We start from the raw sequence: 21,550 nt of genomic DNA on the forward strand, positions 1-21,550 counted from the left end.
AAAAAAAAAAAAGTTTGTTAGGAATGAGAATATTTCCCAGAGGATATTTCCTATTGTTTTTCAAGAAATTTATCATCCTTAATTCTGTGTTTATGTTTGTAACTGATTTGTAGAGAAATGGTTTTAATAGTCATGTAGCTATTACCATAATCATAATCAGTTTTTATTACTCTGAAGAGAAATCTCATATCTTTTAGAGTCACCCTTCTTGTTACTTATTGACCATCAGCCTAAGGCAATCACCCTTTCCTCTTTATATAGATATTCCTATCCTGGACATTTTACATAAATGGAATCAAATATGCAATCTTATGTGACCAGCTTCTATCACTTAGCAAGTTTTCAAGGTTCATGAAAGATTATAGGATACGTCAGTATTTTATTCCTTGTTTTTACCGAATAATATTATAATATTATGTTGTATTTATATGCCACATTTAGTTTATTCATTTATCATTTGATATTTAAGTTGTTTCTGCTTTTTTGGCTCTTATGCATAATGCTGCTAAGAACATTTGTGTATTAATTTTTGTGTGAACATATGTTTTCATTTCTTCTGGATTTATACAAAGGAGTGAAATTACTGAGTCATATGGTAACTCCATGTGTAGCCTTTTGAAGAACTGCTAGGCTGTTTTATCAAGAGGCTGCACCAAAGCTGGGTGTAGTGTTGTGTGCCTATAGTCCTAGCACTTGGGAGGCTGAGGCAAGAATCCAGGAGTTTAAAAACCAGCCTTGGGAACATAGTGAGACCCACCCCCTAACCTAAAAAAAGAAAGAAAAGAGGCTACACCATTTTATATTTTTAATAGCAGAGTATGAGGATTGCAGTTTCTCCTCATCTTTATCAACAAGTATTATTATCTGACATTTAAAATATAGCCACCCTCATGGATATGAAGTGATAATCTATGTGTTTTTGATTTGCCTTATAGCTAATGTTGGTTGAACATCTTTTCATGTGCGTATTAACAATTTTGTATCTTCAGAGATCCTTTGTTCATTTAAAAAATTGGATTGCCTTTATTAGTGAATTTTAAGTGTTCATTATATTTTAAATATAAGTCCCTTATCATATATATGACTTGGCAAATGTTTTCTGCCATTCTGTGTGTTGTCTTCATATTTTTTTAAACATTTTTTAGCTGTTGATGTACCTTTACTTTGTATTCATTTATGTGTTGTGTTGAGGATCGAACTTTGTATTCATTTATGTGTTGTGTTGAGGATCGAACCTGGTGCCTCACACAGGCTAGGCAAGGGCTCTGCCATTTTTCTCTAATGTAAATTGAGTTAAAGCTCTGAGCCACAACCCCAGCCCCTTATATTCTTTTTTTAAGTAGTTTTGCTATAGAACTGAACCCCTGGGCTCTGGTGATTCTCATGCCTCAGCCTCCCAAGTAGCTGGAACTGCAGGCACTTGCCATCATACCCAGCTGTCTTCTCATTCTTATATGTCCTTTAAAGCACAAAAGAAATCCAACTTAATCTGTTTTGTTGTTGTTGCTTGTGCTTTTGTTGTAATTAAAAAAAAACATTTCTAATCTAAGTTCACAAAGATTTATATTATGTTTTCTTCAAACAATTTTATAGTTATAGCTTTTAAATTTAAGTCTTTGGTACATTTTGTACTAATTTTTAAATATAGGAAGGGTCCATCTTCATTCTTGTACAAGTGGATATTCAGTTATCCCATATTATAATTTTTTTAATGAAAGCTATTGAGTTGTATAAGGAGCAACCTCTTGGATAGTTTCAGATACATAGACGTGTTCTATCATCGTTATTATTATTATTTTGTGGTGCTGGAATTGAACCTAATCCTTATGCATGCAAAGTACACACTCTACTACTGAGCCACATCCCTAGCCCTGACTCCAAGATATATAGAAGCTTTCTGTGATTATTTTTGATCCATAATTTAAAAAACAAACAAAAAAGCTTTAATATTTTCATATAAAGATTTTCTGGCATCTAAAATAATGCAATTTAAATTATGTAGATTTCTTAACACCTTGTGTGATACAATAGTACAGTTTTAGAAATCTTAAATAATAATGTCCAGAAAGGTATTAAATTCCATAAGAGGGGAGATCATTTTCAGAACACATATTTTGACATTCTATCCTTAATCCATGAAATCATTATTTGTGGGTTAGGCATTAAGCTTGTGTATGGTATTTTGAAATAATATATAGATTTAAAATAATGGATGAACTTTCTGGACCATTGGTAAATGTTTAAAAACTACGTAGAGGAAAGCCATGCCTTGTAGTATTTATAAATTTCTTTGGTGTAAATACTCCCATAATGGTCAATTTGAAGTTATCAGAGAGATATCACTGAATGCGTAATTGGGAAGAGAGGCTAAGTATCACACTATTATGTAATAAATACTGTATTTCCACTATCTATATTAGATATATGCACACACACAATGTAAATAATCTGAAGAGTAAAATATAATACAATATTCAAGAAATTAATTCTGAGTAATTAACTACCTTTGTTTTTAATATAATTTGTTATTTATAATTTAATTTTTAATCATGACTTTTTAATCATGGCTAAAAATTTAAGTCAGCTCTTACAAATTAGTACAAACTGCCTCCAGCATATTACTGGATTAACTTGATTAGCATAAGGGACAGAGACATCTGGAATTTGTACTTTGAGCGTTTATTTTGGGCATTGTTGTTTAAACTCAATATTGTCAGTTTCCTTACCTATAAAGTGGTGGTTTTGGCTTTGTCAATGTGTTGTTGTGAAGAAAATGTATGTAAAACAACATGGTTGACTATACAATGTTGACTATTTAATAAATGGCATATATTGATATTAAAGTGGCTTTTAGATTTTTCTCTAATGTAAATTGACTTAAAGCTCTTGATAGAGGATGAATGTGAGCATTGGAGATGTAGGTTGTTAATGTGTATCTAAATATAAATGTATTTTGTAACATAAAGGCATATATTGTTCACCATATCAAATTAGTAGAGGGCAAGATAGGTATTTTGCTAAGACATTTAAAGCTGGATTCATGCTTTTCCTAGATAAGAAATTCCTCAAAGACATCAGATTTCTATGTGTATCTAAGGGATAGTTAAGAGTTTGAGGAGTAATCAGGTTTTAGGAATTCACAGTCTAAATGTACAGAAAACTGTTTATAAACTAGAATACCAGCATTTCAGTTTTTGGGCATGCTGTGTATAGCAGATTAACAGGTACTTTTCATTTTCATGGTGCATTCATTTTGCAGCACATGCGATTGTTGATCTTCATGTGATGAATTCCTTTAGGAAGATCAGATTTATTTTAGGTAAAGAGAGCAGTGGCATAGATAATATAGGCATAGCTGAGATGGGATGCATGTGATTTTCAGCAAGTTAACTATAATCTCACCCCTTCTGTGTTACTGATTCAAGTCTGATATGTCTAAATTATGAGGTTGATAGATAACCTCTGATTTTATAAGGAGACAAATTCGTGAATAAATAAATTATAATTCTGTAGCATATGTTAGTATGCCAGAGAAGTATTAGCAAAATGCACAATGGAGAGAATAAATAATTACTTGAAAACCAGGGAGCACTACTCAGAGGGAACTGACATTTGCCCTGGGTATTAAAGGATAGATAGGTGAATGGAGGTGGCAAGGAAGAGGAAACCCTGATACAATAATGGTAAGGAATTTTGAAGGACTAATGTGTTTGAGAAACCCTGAAGCTGTTTGCCTAGGTTTAGTACTATAGTATATGGATGTAAAATGAGGGATGAAGAAGTAGTCCGGATTGTGACTGGTTTTGTGTGTCATGCTAATGGTTTGACAATAGAGAAAAGAAATTTATATGCTAGGAGATCTGTCTTATTCACCAATTTACTTTCATCCAGAGCCTGGAACTAGTAAGGTGACTTGATGAAAAGAGGTTCTGATGTACCCCTAGATTTGAGAACCTCTAGTGGTCTAGGATCTGTGATGTCCATGGTGGCTAGTCTGAATTGAGATGTACCATAATTGCAAAATACACACTGAATTTCAGAGATGTAGTATGAAAAGAAAACAAAATACCTCATTTTTTTTATATTGGATTATATGTTGAAATGTCAGTAGTTTGGATCTATTGGATTAAATAAAATATATTATTAACATTTGGCTGTTGTTGAGATGCTGGTGACTGAACCCAGAATCTCCAGATTCTAGGCAAGCACTCTACTACTGGACTACATCTCCAACCCTTTATAAATTTTATTTTGAGACAGGATCTCTTAAGTTCCCAGAATGGCTTTCAACTTTCAATTCTTCTGCCTCAGCCGCCTGAGTAGCTGGGTTTATAGGTATGTTCCACAGTGCCTGGCTTTATTATCAATATTTTAATTTTACCTGTTCTATTTTTCTTTTTAACGTGGTAATGAAAAATGTAAAGTCACCTGTGCATTTATATTACATATTTGTATTGGAAAGGGCTACTCTAGTTGATACGAACAGAACTTAACATAATGGACCTAACCTTGAGTCAGGAGGCCTATTTAAAGTACAGTCTGTAGGGAATTGATAATTTTAATGAATCTAGTGAACTTTTGAAATATAGTTATTGAATTGTGCTGTTTTCTATAACAGTCTTGTGATTTTGTGAAATTTAAGTATAATAGAGAAATTAGCATCGAAACCAAAATTAGACCCCTGACTATAAAGTTGAGAAGAATATTCAAGCATTTGATAAATAGATAAAATAGATGTTTATTTCAAAAGGAAGGTTTAGAAGATAAAGATGATAAGGCATAAATGGGCTGTGGGGGTCCTTATCTCTTCGGAGAAGCTTTGTTGACTGCATTCAGGAAGAATTAAATGATTCATCTTCATGAAGAATAGCTAGTTTATTATCCCTTTGCTTACCTAAAATCTTACCTGTGAGCATATGGGCAAAGGCAGTGATCTGTTTATTTTCATATATTAATTTTTTTTCATTTTTATTGTGGTAAATATACATAATACTTTCCATTTTAGCTATTTTTGATGTGCAGTTCAGTGACATTAATTATATTTACATTTAGCATAATTGTCATCAAAATTAACAAAACTTCTTTATGATCTTTATTTTTACAGTCTTGAATTTTTTTGTAATCTATGAAATTGAAATAGAATAATGTTACGGCTGATATTAATTTTTAATGTTAATTATTTTGAAAGCTATTTTAAAAGATATATTTCTTTTTTTTTAAAGAGAGGAGAGAGAGAGAATTTTTTTTAATATTTATTTTTTAGTTTTCGGTGGACACAACATCTTTATTTTTATGTGGTGCTGAGGATCAAACCCAGCGCCCCGTGCATGCCAGGTGAGCGTGTTACCGCTTGAGCCACGTCCCCAGCCCTATATTTCTTAATCTATGGTTTTAATGATTTTTTTCTGGTCCCTATAATCATTTTCAGAGATTTTTCTTTTGCAACTTCAAAATAATGTTCCCTTTTCCTGTCTGCTGTTTTTGTCAGTTGCTTTGGTTTCCTACCCCAACCTGATTATTTATCTTAAGCAGAGGATCTATTTAGGCTTGATATTTATCCTGGATCAATTTAATATGATTGTTTTTCAGATTATTTTTTTCTGATCTCAGTTTGTAGGTGGATCTCAAGGTGAATCTGATTACCATCTTCCAGGCTATTCCAGGTGTCTTTTAGGAAACCATCTTACTTTGACTTTGCATGTTTACTTCAGCAGCACATATACTAAAATTGACTTTGCACTCTGTGGTAGAGCTTTTCTTACCCTTAATTGCCAGCTTCTTTCCTGTTCTGAATCAAAAATTAATTTCTACATAGAAGCTTATTGTCTCTGGGAACTGTCTTCCAGGATATATTCATAATTATTAGTTTTGCTTCACAAACTCCTATCCAGCTCTCTTCCTTTTCCCATCCCCTAGTCTATTACTTTGCTCTTTTTGCACATTGTGATACTTTTAACTAGATTTGAAAAAAATGGCCCTGATTAGGGAAGGGGACAGTAGTATAACCACTGTACTTATTAGGACTTGTATAGTGTTAGATTTTTTAAGTTAGAAGGCCACAACACTGTTATTAACTATATCCTGAATGTCTTTACCTTGCTTTTTAATCAGTACAATAAATGTACCTGCCATTGGATGTGTCACAAGTTAGGGTGAGAATCAAGTGAGAAAGTACACATGAAAATTCTTTGGAAAGAATAAAGCATAGTATCAATGCAAAAAAGAGATAATAGTCACCAAATCAGCAATTAGGAAGCTGATTGTTATAGGGATAAATAGATCGAATGTTTATTTCAAAAGAAAGGTTTAGAAGAGAAAGATAGGAGCATAAGTAGCATTACAAAAATTTGGTAATGAATGTATGGTATAGGATAGTTATTTTTTATTGTAGATACAAATTTTTATTTCTTAAGGGGAAAATACATGCTATTCCTTGTCATTAAACAACATTTATTATGTTCCCAAATTTCATCAGGAATTTAAAAAGGTACAGTATGGACATCTTGTCTTTTTCTTACTGTATGGGCCTTAGCTAAACTTCTGAAAGCATGTGAGTTGGAATCATTTGAAGGTTTGCTTGTTCGCTCATAAGTCTGGTAGTTGATGCTAGCTTTCAGCTGGAGACTTTGGTTCGTTTTTCTTGTCGTCCCCTTCATGTGGATAGCTTGGGCTTCCTCAAAGTCTAATGGATGGATTCCAAGGGTAAACCAAAAGGCAGGGGACAGACAGATACATGTAGGTACATACACAACCACAGACCACATAACAAGAAATGGCAAGTGTGTACATGTACCCTGTTCCTCTGATTGAAGAATGGTATTAGAAACCAAAATCTGGGAGCTAGATGTGTTTATTGCTACTGGGGCTATTATTTCTTTCAGGCCCTCTCAGCTGAAAGAGCAAAGAAATTTGTAGGTATTCTAACTTGTATATATAAATAAATCTAGTAATCATCTGTATGTATATTAAGCTAATCATCAGTTCTTTACAATGCCTCTTCAACATTAATCCATTACTACTATTATATTTTTTAAGCCCAAATGCCCGCTTAGCTCTGAGAGATCTTTGTGTTGGATCCTGAGCTTTTTAAAAATTTTTATTGAGGTATAATTTGTAAAAAATAAAATGTTTTCATTTTAAGTATACAGTTTGGTTCTTGACAGATGTACACTGTTTCCTAACCACAACCACACTCAAAATACAGAACATTTCTATCATCCCAGACTGTATCTTTTATGCCCTTTTGTAGTAGTTCCCTCCCAAACTTGTTCCTGACATCCTCTGACATGTCACTGCATTGGGCTTTTATATATTTCATGTCTTGATTCTTTCAGAATAATACTTTTGAAATTCAGCCACATTGCTGGTTGTATCAGTTCCTCTTATTGCTGATTAGGATGCTATTATATGAATATCAAGATTGGTTTATCCATTCACCAGTTATTTGGGTTATTATTTGTTTTCAGCTATTATAAATAAAACTGCTATGAACATATAAGTAGGTTTTTGTGGGAACATACGTTTTCTTTGTATAAGTACTTAGAATGGTATATCATATGATATGTAAAAATTTGTCTTTTTAAGAAATTTCTTAAATAATTTTTCAGAGTAGTTGTTTCATTTTACATTTTCATCCACAGTAAATGAGTTTTTTTTTTTTTAATTCTTAACAATACTTGGCATTTTTGGTCTTTTTCATTTTAGCTATTTGAGTTACATGTGTTTTAATTTGTACTTCTTGATGATTAGTCATGTTGATCATCTTTTATTATGTTCACTGGCTATTTGTATATCTTATGTATGTCTTTTATTGATCATTTGTTTATCTATTTACATCTTTTCCTCATAAATTAATGTCTTCATCTAATGAATTTATAATTCTTATATTCTTAATAGCAGTTCTTAGTGAGATCTATGTATTGCAAACATTTCCCCAGTGTGTGGCTTGCCTTTTCATTCTCTTTTATTATCATTTTTGTTTCTTTCAAATGTCTTTCCACCTTGATGAAGTTCAGTGATACTCTTTGGTTTTAGTTAGCTTTTTTGTTGCTACAACCAAAAGATCTGACAAGAGCAATTACAGGAGGAAAATATTATCATGGTGCTCATGGTTTCAGTTGTCCTAATCCATAAAAGGCTGGCTTCATTTCCTGGGTCTTGAGATTATGCAGAACATCATGGTCAAAGAAAGTGGCTCATGATATGACAGGAAGCAGAGAGAGCTCTGCCCAATAAGGGCAATATATGAACCCCAAAAGCATGCTCTCAGGGACCCACCTCCTCCAGGCACAGCTACCTGCTACAGTTACCACTCAGGTAATCTTTTCAGGGGATTAATTCACTGATTGAATAAAGGCTTTCATAATCCAATAATTTAATTTTACCTCTGAACCTTCTTGCATTGTCTCACACGAGCTTTTGGGGGATACCTTAGATTTAAACCATAACACCTTTGTTGTTTTAACACTAGCTTAGTAGTCTTTGATAGTTCTGTTGTTTCTGTTATCATGTGTCCAGGCATACTCTCTATTTGAAATCAGCCATTTTCCCCTTGAAGTTCTTGTTCCTTTTACTGAGACATTTCAAGACCACTGTGTACTGGGAAGCTTATTGCTGTTACATTAGTCATTGTTTTTATTGCTTTTCATTAAGCATACTTAGAAAATATATATGTATCATCTCTTCAAAAAAAAAAACAGAATCATGCTCAAATAATTCAGACTTAGGATTCCAGGGCTTCTATTTAATTTCTTTGATTTTACAGTTATCTGTAGATTTTTCTCTTAATGCTGAAATTTTTGGTCCCTTTTGACATTGATTTTATTTATTTTTTTTATAATTTTTTTGTTGTAGATGGATACCTTTATTTTATTTTTATGTGGTGCTGAGGATCGAACCCAATGCCTCATATGCGTGAGGCAAACACTCTGCCACGGAGCCACAATCCCAGCCCCGATTTTATTTATTTTAATATTATATTTAATAGTTCCAGAATAGCAATTAAGAATTTTATTACTAGTATGATTCTGAAAACAGTCACTTGAAATAGTTCTTGTACATGTTGTTAAACCACCAAATTGATATATAGGTGGGTTAATTTATTTGAGTGAATTCAAATTTAGATCTACAAAACAGTCTACATTTAAAAAAAAAAAAAAAAGTCTAACTTCCATCCTTTGATCACTCTTCCCTGTAGGTAACCATTTTCATTAGCTTTTTATTATCTTGCTACTTTTACATGAGTATGTGTATGCATGTATGATATATATTTATACACATACCTATATTTGTGTATTTGAACACAGTTGTCATCTTCTTGTACTTAAATAAAAGGTAGCATGTTTTATACATTTTTCTTCACTTGCAATTTTTTTTACTTAATGCTATATCTAGGTGATCTTTCCATAGCAATATGTAGGGCTATTTCTCAATCATTTTTGCTGTTTACATTACACATTATTTAACTTTTTCTATTTGAAAAGTATAGGTTATTTTAATCTTACTACTATGTAGAGCTGCAGTGGATGACTGTGCACTTGTCATTTTGTATTTTGTATTTTATTTGTGTCTTTGGGAAAGATACATTTCTAGAAATGGGATTGCTATGTCAAAGGATTAATGTCTGTATAGCTAAGTAATGACAAATTTCTTATCAGAGTCATTTGCACTATTACCAGTAGTACATGACAGTACCTATTTATTTCTCCTTGGGCTTCTTAGTGTGTATTGTCAGACTTGTATTTTGCCAGTTTGATAGGAGAAACATGGCCTATCAGTATAGTTTTAATTTTCTCTTACTTTGTTCTCTTCATGTTATTTAAGTATAATTTTTGTGAACTCTGTCTCTATCTCCTGTCCATTCCCTGCCCCCCTCCCTGCCCCTTTTTTTGGTGGTGGGTTGCTTGTCTCTATTTCTAAATCCATTTTAGGGATACAGATTGGATATCCCTTATCCCAGTTTGGGACCAGAAATGTTTGGAATTTTGGATTTTTATGGATTTGGGGATATTTGCTTATATATAATAAGACATTTTGGGGATGGGACCCACATCTAAACATGAAATCATGTAAAGATATATACATGTTTATGAAGCCTGAAGGTAATTTTACACAATATTTTCTGCTCGCCTCTTTGTATTCATGTCACGTGGGGTCAGAATTTTTCACGTATGGTATCTTGTTAGTGCTCAAAAAGTTTCAGATTTTGGAGCTTTTCAAATTTTAGATTTTTGGATTCAGGATACCCAATCTGTAATATAATAAAATAATAATTGTTTATGTTATCAAATATGGTAATTTCATTTGTCTTTTTTTTTTTTTAATGGACTGTGTTTTTGGAACACTTTTAGGTTCATAGCAAAATTGAAGAAAGTATGGAGATTTCTCATACCTTCTCTTTCTGCACATATGCAGCTCCCTAAGCCCCATCAGTATCTCACCCATAGTTTTGAATTTGTTACAGTCAATGAAATTATTGACAAATCATTTTGATTTTAAAAACATAATATACGTTTGGCTTTATTGTCTTATCCATTTGCCTGCTGAAGGACATGTTGTTTGCTCCTAAGTTTTGGCAATTAGAAACAAGTCTGTAATAGACATCGGCATGCAGGTTTCTATGTGGACCTACATTCCTAACTTCTTTGGGTAAATACCAAGTAATGTTATTGCTGGATTTTTCAAAAGATGTGTGTTTAGTTTTCTAGAAACTGCCAAACTGCTGGTATGGTGGCGCATATCCGGCAACTCAGGAGGCTGAGGCAGAAGGATTGCAAATCAAAGCCAAACAGGGCACTTTAGTGAGACCTTATCTCAAAACATAGAAAGTACTCGGGATATAGCTCAGTTGTAGAGTACCCCTGGATTCAATTCCCAGTTTGGGGTGTGGGGGTACACCTGCTAAAGTATTTTTCAAATTGACTGTATTGTTTTAATTCACACTAGCAATGAATGAGTTCCTGTTGCTTCACAACTCATCAGCACTTGATGTTATCAGTATATTGAATTTTGACTACATTTAGATACCACTATACTAGGGTAGTGATTTCTATTATTGTTTTATTTTTAGTTTCTTCAATGACATACCATGTTGAACATCTTTTCATATGCTGATTTGCCAGCTGATAAAAGCATGTGTTCAGGTCTTTGATGGAGTTTTTATTCGGGTTGCTTTCTTGTTGTTGAATTTTAAGAATTCTTTATATTTTGGATCAGCTGTCCCTTGTGAATATTTTCTATTGGTCTTTGACTACTTTATTCTCTTGACAATATTTTTCACAAAGCAGAAATTATAAATATTAATGAAGTCCAGCTTTCAATTATTTATTTCATGGATGATGCCTTTGATATTACACTTAAAATATTATTGCCATACCCAAGATCATTTAGATATTTTCTTCTTATCTCTAGGAGTTTTAGTTGTGCATTTTACATTCAGGTCTGAGATCTGTTTTTAGTTAATTATTGTGAAGGATGTAAGGTGTGTGTCTAGATTCACTTTTTTTTTTTTTTTTTTTTTTGCATGTAGGTGTCCAGTTATTCTAGCAGCATTTGTTGAAAGACTGTTCTTTCTCTACACATTTGTCTTTGTTCTTTTTTCAAAGATCAGTTGATTATTTCTCTATAGGTCTATTTCTGGACACTTTTTATTATGTCAATTGATATCACACTATATTGATTACTCTAGCTTTGTATTAAGTCTTGAAGTCCAGTAGTGTCAATGTACTACCTTTGATCTTTAGTTTTATAGGTTATTCAGAGTCTCCATAAAAACTTTAGAATCCATTTGTCATATATCTACAAAGTAACTTGCTTGGATTTTGATGTGGGTTGTGTATAATCTATATATCAATTTTGGAAGACTGACATATAGATAATATGGAATCTTTAATTTGGATTATCATGTTTTATTGAAACATTGGCAGATTAATATAGAGAAGATGGCAGAAAAATTAGGAGTGTGAAAATCATGAAATGTGTATGTATAAAAAAAATGTTTTTCTTTGGCCTTTGGTCTAGTATAAGATGTTGAAGAGTTTCTCTAGCAGTTTTCAAATATTTAAAGGGCTAGCATGTGGAAGAAGTGTTGATTTTGTTTTGCATGATTCCAGAGATCAGAACTAGTCCTAAAGAAAAATTTCCTTCATGAGATGGGAGGTTGGATTCTATGATTCACAAAGGCTCTTAACATTTTATTATTTAGTTACTAGTTCACTTATTATAGTATTGGTTCTCAATGCTTAGCCTCAAGACTTCCATTTATTTCACATTCTTACTGTCTTAAAATAAAAGTCATAATGAACATAATCTGCTCACCCATATAATGTTCAAGAAAAATGTGTATAATAGTATTAAAATAGAAGTGAAATAAAAGTTATTTAAAAACCCATAATTATTTATTACATTTCTGAAATCCAAGAAACATAGACTAATGTTTTTCCTAAGTTAGGTAGACTTACTTGGTAGCAAAACTTAATTGAAACAACCTAATTATAGTCTTTATACAATTGGTGAATTCCTGTTTTTTTAAAAAAATATTAGTATGTTTGATCACAGGCTGCTGCTGCATACCCTACTGTCAGTGTTTGGAAATTCAGAATAAATTCTGAAATATCTGGTGCTAAATGTTGTAGTTCTTTAACAAGTATTTAAGCTTGTGTATGTTCCAAGATGACTAATTACAGAAAATAAAGTTGTCAGAAGATTATGCTTCAATTAATATGTTTGAATTTAAGAGAAGATAACAAACTATTCTATTGAAGAAACACAGGATTGTTAAAGTAAACCATGGTATATGTGACTAGTAATACCAGATTCTGTTTCTTTGACTATAAAACAAAGGGTGAAATAACTTATTTGATAAAGGAATAACATGCCTGAACAAGTTATATGTTGTCAAAGTAGAGAAAATGAGGAAACATGATTTTCTTTTAAATGAGTAGGCTTTTCTAATAAGTGTTATCAAAGTAATTTCCTATATTATGATTTGAAGTGGTATAGTGACAGATTTTTAGGAAATTATCTTTTAACTTGAAATTCCATCACATATTGAAGCTACAGGTAGTCTGTAGTGTTTAATAATAGATGTTATTAAGACATGGACAACTCAAAAATTACATAATGTCAATATAAGATACTTATGAAATATTTACATAAATAATGAACTTTATTATTCATTTCATTGCTGTTTCTAAATATGCTAAAAATATGTGTTACAATGTAAAACATTTTGTCTGTTTTATGATAGAGTACTTCTGCTCTGAATCCTTTTTCAACTAAATTTGTAGTCGGGTAATTACACTTTAGACAGAAAGCACAAAGTATTTTATTTATTAATTTAGAAATAATGTCTTCTAACATGTTTTTGGGATAGGTATGTACTAATATATATTTACAGTGGGTTTAATGAACAGTATTCAAAAGTTGCATGGAATATAGGACAGTTCTTCATTGACGTTCCACAGATTATGATTAAAATTAGATTGTGTTCCTTTATTTCCTTTTGTTTTCTGTACAAATAATTGCCCATTTTCTTTTCTTGACCCTTTACAATTTTCCCATGGCAATTTTGTCATATAATCTCTTAATAATTTGTATCAAAAAGACACAAGACTAAAAAAATAATAATAATTTGTATCAGCCTATATTAGTCTTACCAACTATATATGTTATTTTGCAGCTAATTCTTACAGCATAACTTTATACCTAAATATGTAAAATTGAGAGGCAGTTATGTAAGAAATCTTTAAAAAAGTAAGCTCCAAAAAGAAATTGATTGTGTTTTGGGCAGCCAAATTATATCTCTGGTAATGCTTAGAAATTAGTTTGAACACATAGTGTTATTTACTTTCATTATCTTGTGTATTATAGATTGTTAATAAAAGTGAGAATTTCACTGTGGTGGAATGATAAGAGATACATGACACTGGTTATTTTCTTGCCACCTAGTAAAATGTGGTTTGGAATCTTATATAATAGGATCTTGAATTTTATAAGTTCAATTACTGTTGGCCTGTTTTGTGTAGGCTGCTGTTACACCTAGTGTTCCAAATGTAAAACCTGTCTTTTAACTATCATAGTAAGGAGTAATTTATTAACTGTTTTAACTAACATTTGGTTTCATCAAAATAAATAAAATCTCTTTTTGGAAAGCCTTTATAGAATCATTAAATGAGTTTGATTTATCCTTAGGTATGCAGGAAAGTTGATACTATTTTAGTGTATAAATCCTAAATTGATGATTTTTGAACATCTACTATAAATAGCTGAGTTTTTTTTATTTTTAAATGTGGTCACTTACAAACCTTTTCCATTGTATTTTATCCATTTTAAACTGTCATTTCCCAAATGATTTCCCATAGAAACTTAGCAGTTTTAATAAACTTAGTTTTTTAAATAAAGTTTTAGATTTATATTGTGTTTTCTAAATCTTAGCTGCTTATATTTACTAAATTGCTGTTCTTTTATAGTCTTAACATTTTGGTGCTGTACTAGAACAATTGTCCCTCTGTTCTTATAATAAATGATTATACAAAACTAATTCTTTAATGAAACAAGGATGACTGAAATTAAAATACTGTGTATTACAATTACCTTAAATATTGTTCAAAAATACACTAATCTGTGGGTTGTACTTTTTAGAAAGAATCTTCAAGAGGGAGGCATAGGGAAAAAGAAGACATAAAAATCACCAAGGAGAGAACTCCAGAAAGTGAAGAAGAAAATGTAGAATGGGAAACTACTAGAGATGGTGAGTTTCAGAATCTTTGCTTACCTGATAAATTCTTGATTATTCACTTTTTAGGCGTTTTATAGGCTTTAAAACATTTTTCAAGGCTGGACAAGATGGTGCACGCCTGTAATCCCAATTAATCAGGGGGCTGAGGCAGGAGGATCGTAAATTCTGAGTCAGCCTGGGAAACTTGGTGAGACCTTATCTCAAAAAATAAATAAAATGTAGCTTGGTGGTAGAGCATTTCTGGGTTCAATCCCTAATTTAGCCAAACAACAAAAACAAAAACCAATCACTTGTTAACTGTGATCTCTCTATTGTTTCAGAATTATCATATTGATATGTTTCTAACTATCAGAGTTATAAGATAGATACTGCATAGGGTAGCGATTCAAAAGCAGAAAAAAGTTTGCAATACATATTTAAACTTCATCGTCCTAGGTTTCTCTTTAAAATTTTATTGTGCAGTTTCATAGTCCTTTAATTTATTACATTTGTAAATTTTTAAATTCCTCAATACTAAAGTTAAAAAATTAAATTTATGTTGTTTTACATAAAATATTTTAAAATGACATTTTTAAATCTTAAATACTTGGGGAAATTATTTCCAAGAAATTTGACTTTCTTTTTTTCAGAAGAAATTAGTCACATGGTAATTGAATCCTGGAGTTTATTCATGAAAATTAGCAAAATCATTTTTGAGTCATGTCTTAACAAATAAGTATTTTCCATACCATGAATGTTCTCTTTTCTCCACTTCTTTTATGTTCCAGAAGGTGAGCACTCTAACCTCATGCTCCCAGTTCTAGAGAGGGAACTCGACACTTGTTGAGTGCATTGGATATGCTGGACATTTTAATATGATTTCTATTCTCATTCAGTAGCTATGTTATTCTACTTTCAGATGACAAGATTAAAGAGCTTAAGAATTGTAACAGCTTTTTCAGTAGTAAGCTGAAAACTTACACCAGGATTTAGAAAACTACACCATATGGACTGTTGCTTGTTTATATTTTTGAAAATAAACTTTTAAAATTGGAACATAGCCATATCAATTTGGCTGCATATTACTTTTGGGGGACAGTGGCTGATTTGAGTGAGTCCTTGTGACAGAGATCCAAGAGCTTGCATGTCTAAGATATTTATTACTGTATTGCAGAATGATCTCCGAAATAGACCAAGACTTGAAAAGTATCCTATATGTCTCTCCACTAGTTGGAACATCAGTACTTAATAAGGAACAGTACAGTTTGCTCAAAAGTTATTTCTAAGAAAGAATAAGAAACTTCTTTATGATTAGTTCATTGGCTTTATAATCTAATTTAATACTATGTCTATAAAATTACAATAATTAGTTGATACTATTTATCTTCCTCTTATTCCGTGTTAAGAGACCTTTCTCCTGTTGTATAAAGTTAATATATTCCCTTGTATTCTAAATCTGATTTCTTCTTACCTCAGCAATTATGTTTATTTGTTATACATTCATGGCCATATCTCTAGCATTCCTTTTCTTATATTACTATTAGCTACTACCCTGCTTATTTCCACTTAATAGCTAAATTCTTCAAAGAGAATGGACTGTTGAATGTACCTTATATCTGCCTTTTCACCTGATATTTAGTATACAGTTTTCTGCCCCACCTCTCCACTAAAACTCTTCTTCAAGGTTACTAATAACCTCTTTGCTAAATGGAGACATACTTGTCTCTATCTCAAAGTAACTTTCTGCTGCATTTGACATATCTTAGGGCTCCTGTCCTGAAAAAGACTCTTTTGCTTGGCTTCCATCTGTCACTCTTCAGATTTTTGTCTTCCTGTTCAAGTCTTTCAGTCATATAGAAGCTCCTTGTATTTTGTCCCTTGTTTATTGATTTCTAATGCTTTCCGCTTAACTCTTCTTTTTTTAAAAAAAAAGTGATTTTTATATATATATTTTTTTTCAGTTGTCTATGGACCTTTATTTTATTTATTTATGTGTGGTGCTGTGAATCGAACCCAATGCCTAACACATGCCAGGCAAGCACTTTACTACTGAGCCACAACCCCAGCCCTAAAGTGATTTTTTTTTGAGACTTATTATAGGAAAAATATTTAGTAATAGTTTTACATATAAAATATCTCATGGTGATTTTTATATTTTTCTTTGGTTAATTGAATCTGAGAAATTTTAAAACTATTTATTAATCGTTTGATAATGACAGTAATAAAACTAATATATTCTTTTATGCAAAATACTATTCTTTTACAAGGAAAAAATGTGAGGAAATGGTAAGATTTTTTTTTTACATGTTTTTACAAGGCATTTCAATGTCTGGCTTATTAATAGGATTCAGCTTAATTTTCATATCTGCTTCTGCATTCAGTCTGTTAAAGATATCACATCTGGAAAATTCTGTTATGTACTCAGGGGCGAATTAGTAAACCAGGCATATAAGGTAGTATTATAGAAATAGTTTTGATCTTTTGAAATTGGGATGTCAGTTTACATTGGTAAAGTTGTTTTGGAATGCAGTTTGACCGTAGTGAAAACAGGTTGTACTTTTATTTGATTCAACAAATTGCAGTTTGAGAAATTTGTAATAAAAGAATACTGGTACTTGTGAATCAAGGTAGATATTAAAATGTTCACTGAAGTCTTTCTGATAGCAAAATATTGAAAATAAACTGCATATCTCAGAACAAAACTGGTCAAGTAAGTTACAGTGTGTTCATAGTTTGAAAAGCTTTGTAGGTATTAAAATGAAGATGATTGGGCTTGATGTGTAACATGGAAAAATCCTATTTATAAGGCAATGTGTAGTTTTGGTTCTGTTGTTTAATAAGAAACTATAAGGGTTTATTTTTATACATTCAACCCTAAACTGTTACCATTGCAATGATGATATCAGTGGAGGAACATAAGGAGAATTTCGTATTTTACTGTGTACTCAGAATTGTGTAAAAGCGTAGCAGTGAGAATGTATCATAAATAAAAACAAAAGGAAATACTTAAATACTTATAGTCTTTAATTCTTATATATGTTTTTTATAAGTCTGGGTTTTTTTCATGTAATAAATTTTAGTTGAAATACAATTGCTATTTTAAATGGGATAAATATTAGAAGGCTTTTACTCCTATTAACAAAGATAGACATACTCACTTGTTTTGCTGCCACTAGAGAATGGGCATGTCCTTTATCTGAACCTTTGTAAACAATACTGTAATTTTTAAAAATGGTTTCATAATACATAATAGGCATATTTATATACATTTGTATTATTTTGTGTGTGAATTGCTTTGCCTGTGCTTCTGTTAATCAGTAAGATTATTTATAAAGAATAACAACCTTTTCTTTGTGTATACCTTTCTAATATATAATTAGAATATTTTCCCAATGACTTAGTTATTTTTACAATCAAGTTTTATAAGGTAATTATAGTGATAACCTTAGGCTATAAAATACACAAGATATTTTCTAAATTTATTGACTAATTTCAGGCTTCTCTCTTGTGAGTTCCATCTTATATTTTGTGCTTTCTGGTTTTTTTCATCTTTTATAGATTAGGAAAAAAATCTGAGTTTTGATTATAATAGATATGCATAAAGTTAAGTGCTTTTTGAGTAAAGGCTTGAGAGCTTTCCCTCTGGGAAAAATATGTTAGCTATAGCACATTGGCTTTGACATATATTTTAATAGCTCAGACCTTTCTTCCTTGATTGGGTGGTTGGGAATTGAGTACTTGAAAGCATCTTCTTGTTTCTTATATATGTTTCATACTGATAATATTTCCTGATAGTAGTTTTTAGATGGCTGATGTGTTATTGATAATGTCTTCAAAACCACTGTTAATCATTTTCCTCAATTAATTACTCTTTCCTTTGTTTTACCCAGATGTTTGAATATGGAATTTTAGTTAAGAAAATGAAAACAGATCATTGAATCCTTTAATTCACTGATGTAAAGTGTCTCAATGGAGTACAAAATAGTAACTATAGATAGCTATTATTCATTTAGTTAAATTCAGTATCTCCATTTTATCCTATAATAACTACATCACCTGGAATATTCAGGAATTGCTCATTAACTGAGAAACTTGATTTAATTTATTTTATAATTTTATGAAATATTGTCATCGTACTCTAACATGAGTAATCACGTTTGTCACGCAGATTTAAATGTATAGCTACCCTCTGAATCCCTAAGCATGAATGGATGATATTATTTAATGTATTTGAACTGTACATGACAATGATATTTATTTTCTTGTGATATATGTTTTCAAGTAGTCAAGTAGGACTTCTTGTCTTTATTGTACTTGAGTGTCTTCAAAAATTTTTATTTTTTTTACCTCAGGTTAAGAAATGATCTAAAATGCTAAAAGTGTAGCTTGAAAAGGCACCTCAGCTGTGATCAGTGAAGCCCAACAGTGGTCATGGATTAGGAGAGAAATCGCTGGATTCCTCTCTCCAATCTTCTTGACATTAATGGCACAGGAGGGTGAAGGGTGGGGTATCAATGCCAGCAGCCATTGAAAACTTCTTTATATTATAATAAAATAGATCTTCATACCACTCTCATTTTAATTTTTTTCTAAACTGAAAAAGATTGAATATGGAAAGATGTCATCAGATCCATTGAGAATTGACTGTTTTTAATACAGGGACCTATAAGTCCTTAAAAATTAGCATATGAGTACATGTTAGTATTAAAATTTTCCAGCTTTAGTTTTAGATACAAATCAGTTGTCTTGAAAATAAAAATGATAAAATTATGGAAGCAATGTTTGTACTCCTAATTTAGCCTCACTTTAGTAATAAGTAAATCAAGGAGATTTCCACATTTCGTGTAGCATGAAATATTGAAGGCGTTGGTATATTTAGTGCTTAGAAACTTCAGCTGAGTACTTTGCAGAGCTTTTCTTTATTATGGTACTGGGGATTGAATCCAGAACTTCATGCATACTAGGTAATGCCCTACCCATAAGCTACATTGCCAGCTCTAACCAAAAAAAAAAAAAAAACCTTTGGACAACCCATATTACTTTTAGAAAATCCAGAAACCATAAAAATATGATTTTTTTTTTATAAAGAAATCAACCACGGTGATTTTAATCCTTCATGGCCCAAGATATTTCTTTAATTTTTAGAAGTATATTATTTTAATAAAAGAATCTGCCATTTAAATTTGTATAAAAATTAGTTGAAAAGCTGTAATTTTTATATAGATAATCATGATAGTTTCTGACTTGTAATGAAATTTTTATTTTAAAGATTCTGATAATGGAGATATTAATTATGATTATGTTCATGAGTTGTCATTGGAAATGAAGCGTCAGAAGATTCAGAGGGAGTTGATGAAATTGGAACAAGAAAATATGGAGAAGAGAGAAGAAATTATCATTAAAAAGGAGGTATCCTATTTATTGCAATATTCAAGTTATCAATATTGATGTTGCTTCAGAGAAATTAGCTGCTTGCTACATCCTAAATTTATATTAGGATACCAATACATTGATCAGCAGCTCACTGGGTATCAACTACTCCATATATGTTACTCATTTAATCTTCACATTAATCTATTAGATGGTAGGAAGTATTTGCTATTGAACAAAACTGAAACTTGCTTGCTAGAATCACCAGCTAACATAAAGTGGGGCTTAAGACTACATGTCTGTTTCAGGCCAGTGCCATTTCTAGAATTCATTGTTCATTTTTCTAAAATATAGAGAGATAATTGGTTTGAATATAATTTGGGATTTGTCTCAGAGTTTGAAATTTCATAATTTTCATTTGCTTTCTTTATAACGGTGTATGTTACAGCAGTTAATTATACTGGTTAAAAGCATGGGTTCAGATTGTAGCTGTAGTAGTACTTAATTTTTTACTTTGAGGGTTTTTTAAAATTATTTTAAGATATATATGCTTTATTGTATCATGAATGAAGGAATTTCTCAATTAACATACTGAATTCTTTTGAAAGGTTTCACCAGAAGTGGTTAGATCAAAATTGTCTCCATCACCTTCTCTAAGAAAGTCTAGCAAATCTCCAAAGCGAAAATCAAGCCCCAAGTCATCTTCCGCTAGCAAGAAAGATAGGAAGACATCCGCAGTATCTTCTCCCCTATTGGACCAGCAGAGGTCAGTAGGGTGATAAGTAGTGCCAGAAAGAAGTATCTTTTTCTGAACAGATATTAAAAAGAATCACTTAGTATATATAGAAGGGTACTTTTAATATGTTTAGTATTTAGTGTAAGCTTTTCTTAAACAAATATTAAAAGAAAATTATAACAAATATCTGTGTCACATTTGTTTATGCTTCAGAGCTTTTTATTTTTTAAGAACTAAAACATACATTCCTTATTCTTCCCACTTGAATTTGGTATTTATGATAATGTGCATAAATGGTTATATTTTCATTATGTATTATTTTGCAAAATATAATATAGCTTTTATCTATTTAATCATAATGTAGATAAATAACTTTCCTTGTACAATTTACTTTTTTACTGAAGATTTGTTTTTCATCTATCTATATTGATACATGTAGCCTTAGTTCATTCATGTTTATACAACATAGTTATTAGTTTTGTGTTATTGAACATTTGTTATTTTCAGTTTTAGCTATTGTAAAGTATACACAATGAATATTTTTATCTTTGTGTTCATGACCAACAACTTAAGAGTTTTTATATTACATACCTAGCAACAGAATATATTATTCAGAATTATTGTAGTAGCCAGCTAAAGAAATAAAAATAGAAATGATTAAATTTAATTACATTGAGGAATTCATGGTGCAGCTGGCATTTTTTCACTTAATATCCCTCTGTACTATT

At 31.2% G+C, this 21,550-nt stretch overlaps 1 protein-coding gene across 7 annotated transcripts in view; it reads left to right on the forward strand.

Moving 5' to 3' along the window:
- Positions 1–21,550, forward strand: part of ZC3H13 (zinc finger CCCH-type containing 13) — an 81,554-nt gene that overhangs the window by 12,882 nt on the left and 47,122 nt on the right. For all 7 annotated transcript variants that reach the window (XM_081298325.1, XM_081298324.1, XM_081298328.1 and 4 more), the window contains exons 5-7: positions 14,641–14,749; positions 19,986–20,125; positions 20,695–20,852. In XM_081298325.1, the coding sequence (XP_081154451.1) occupies positions 14,641–14,749; positions 19,986–20,125; positions 20,695–20,852 (407 nt within the window). The remainder of the gene's footprint in view (positions 1–14,640; positions 14,750–19,985; positions 20,126–20,694; positions 20,853–21,550) is intronic.

Source organism: Spermophilus citellus (assembly GCF_964194105.1).
Source record: "Spermophilus citellus genome assembly, chromosome: 1".
In the NCBI taxonomy this organism is placed as follows: domain Eukaryota; kingdom Metazoa; phylum Chordata; class Mammalia; order Rodentia; family Sciuridae; genus Spermophilus; species Spermophilus citellus.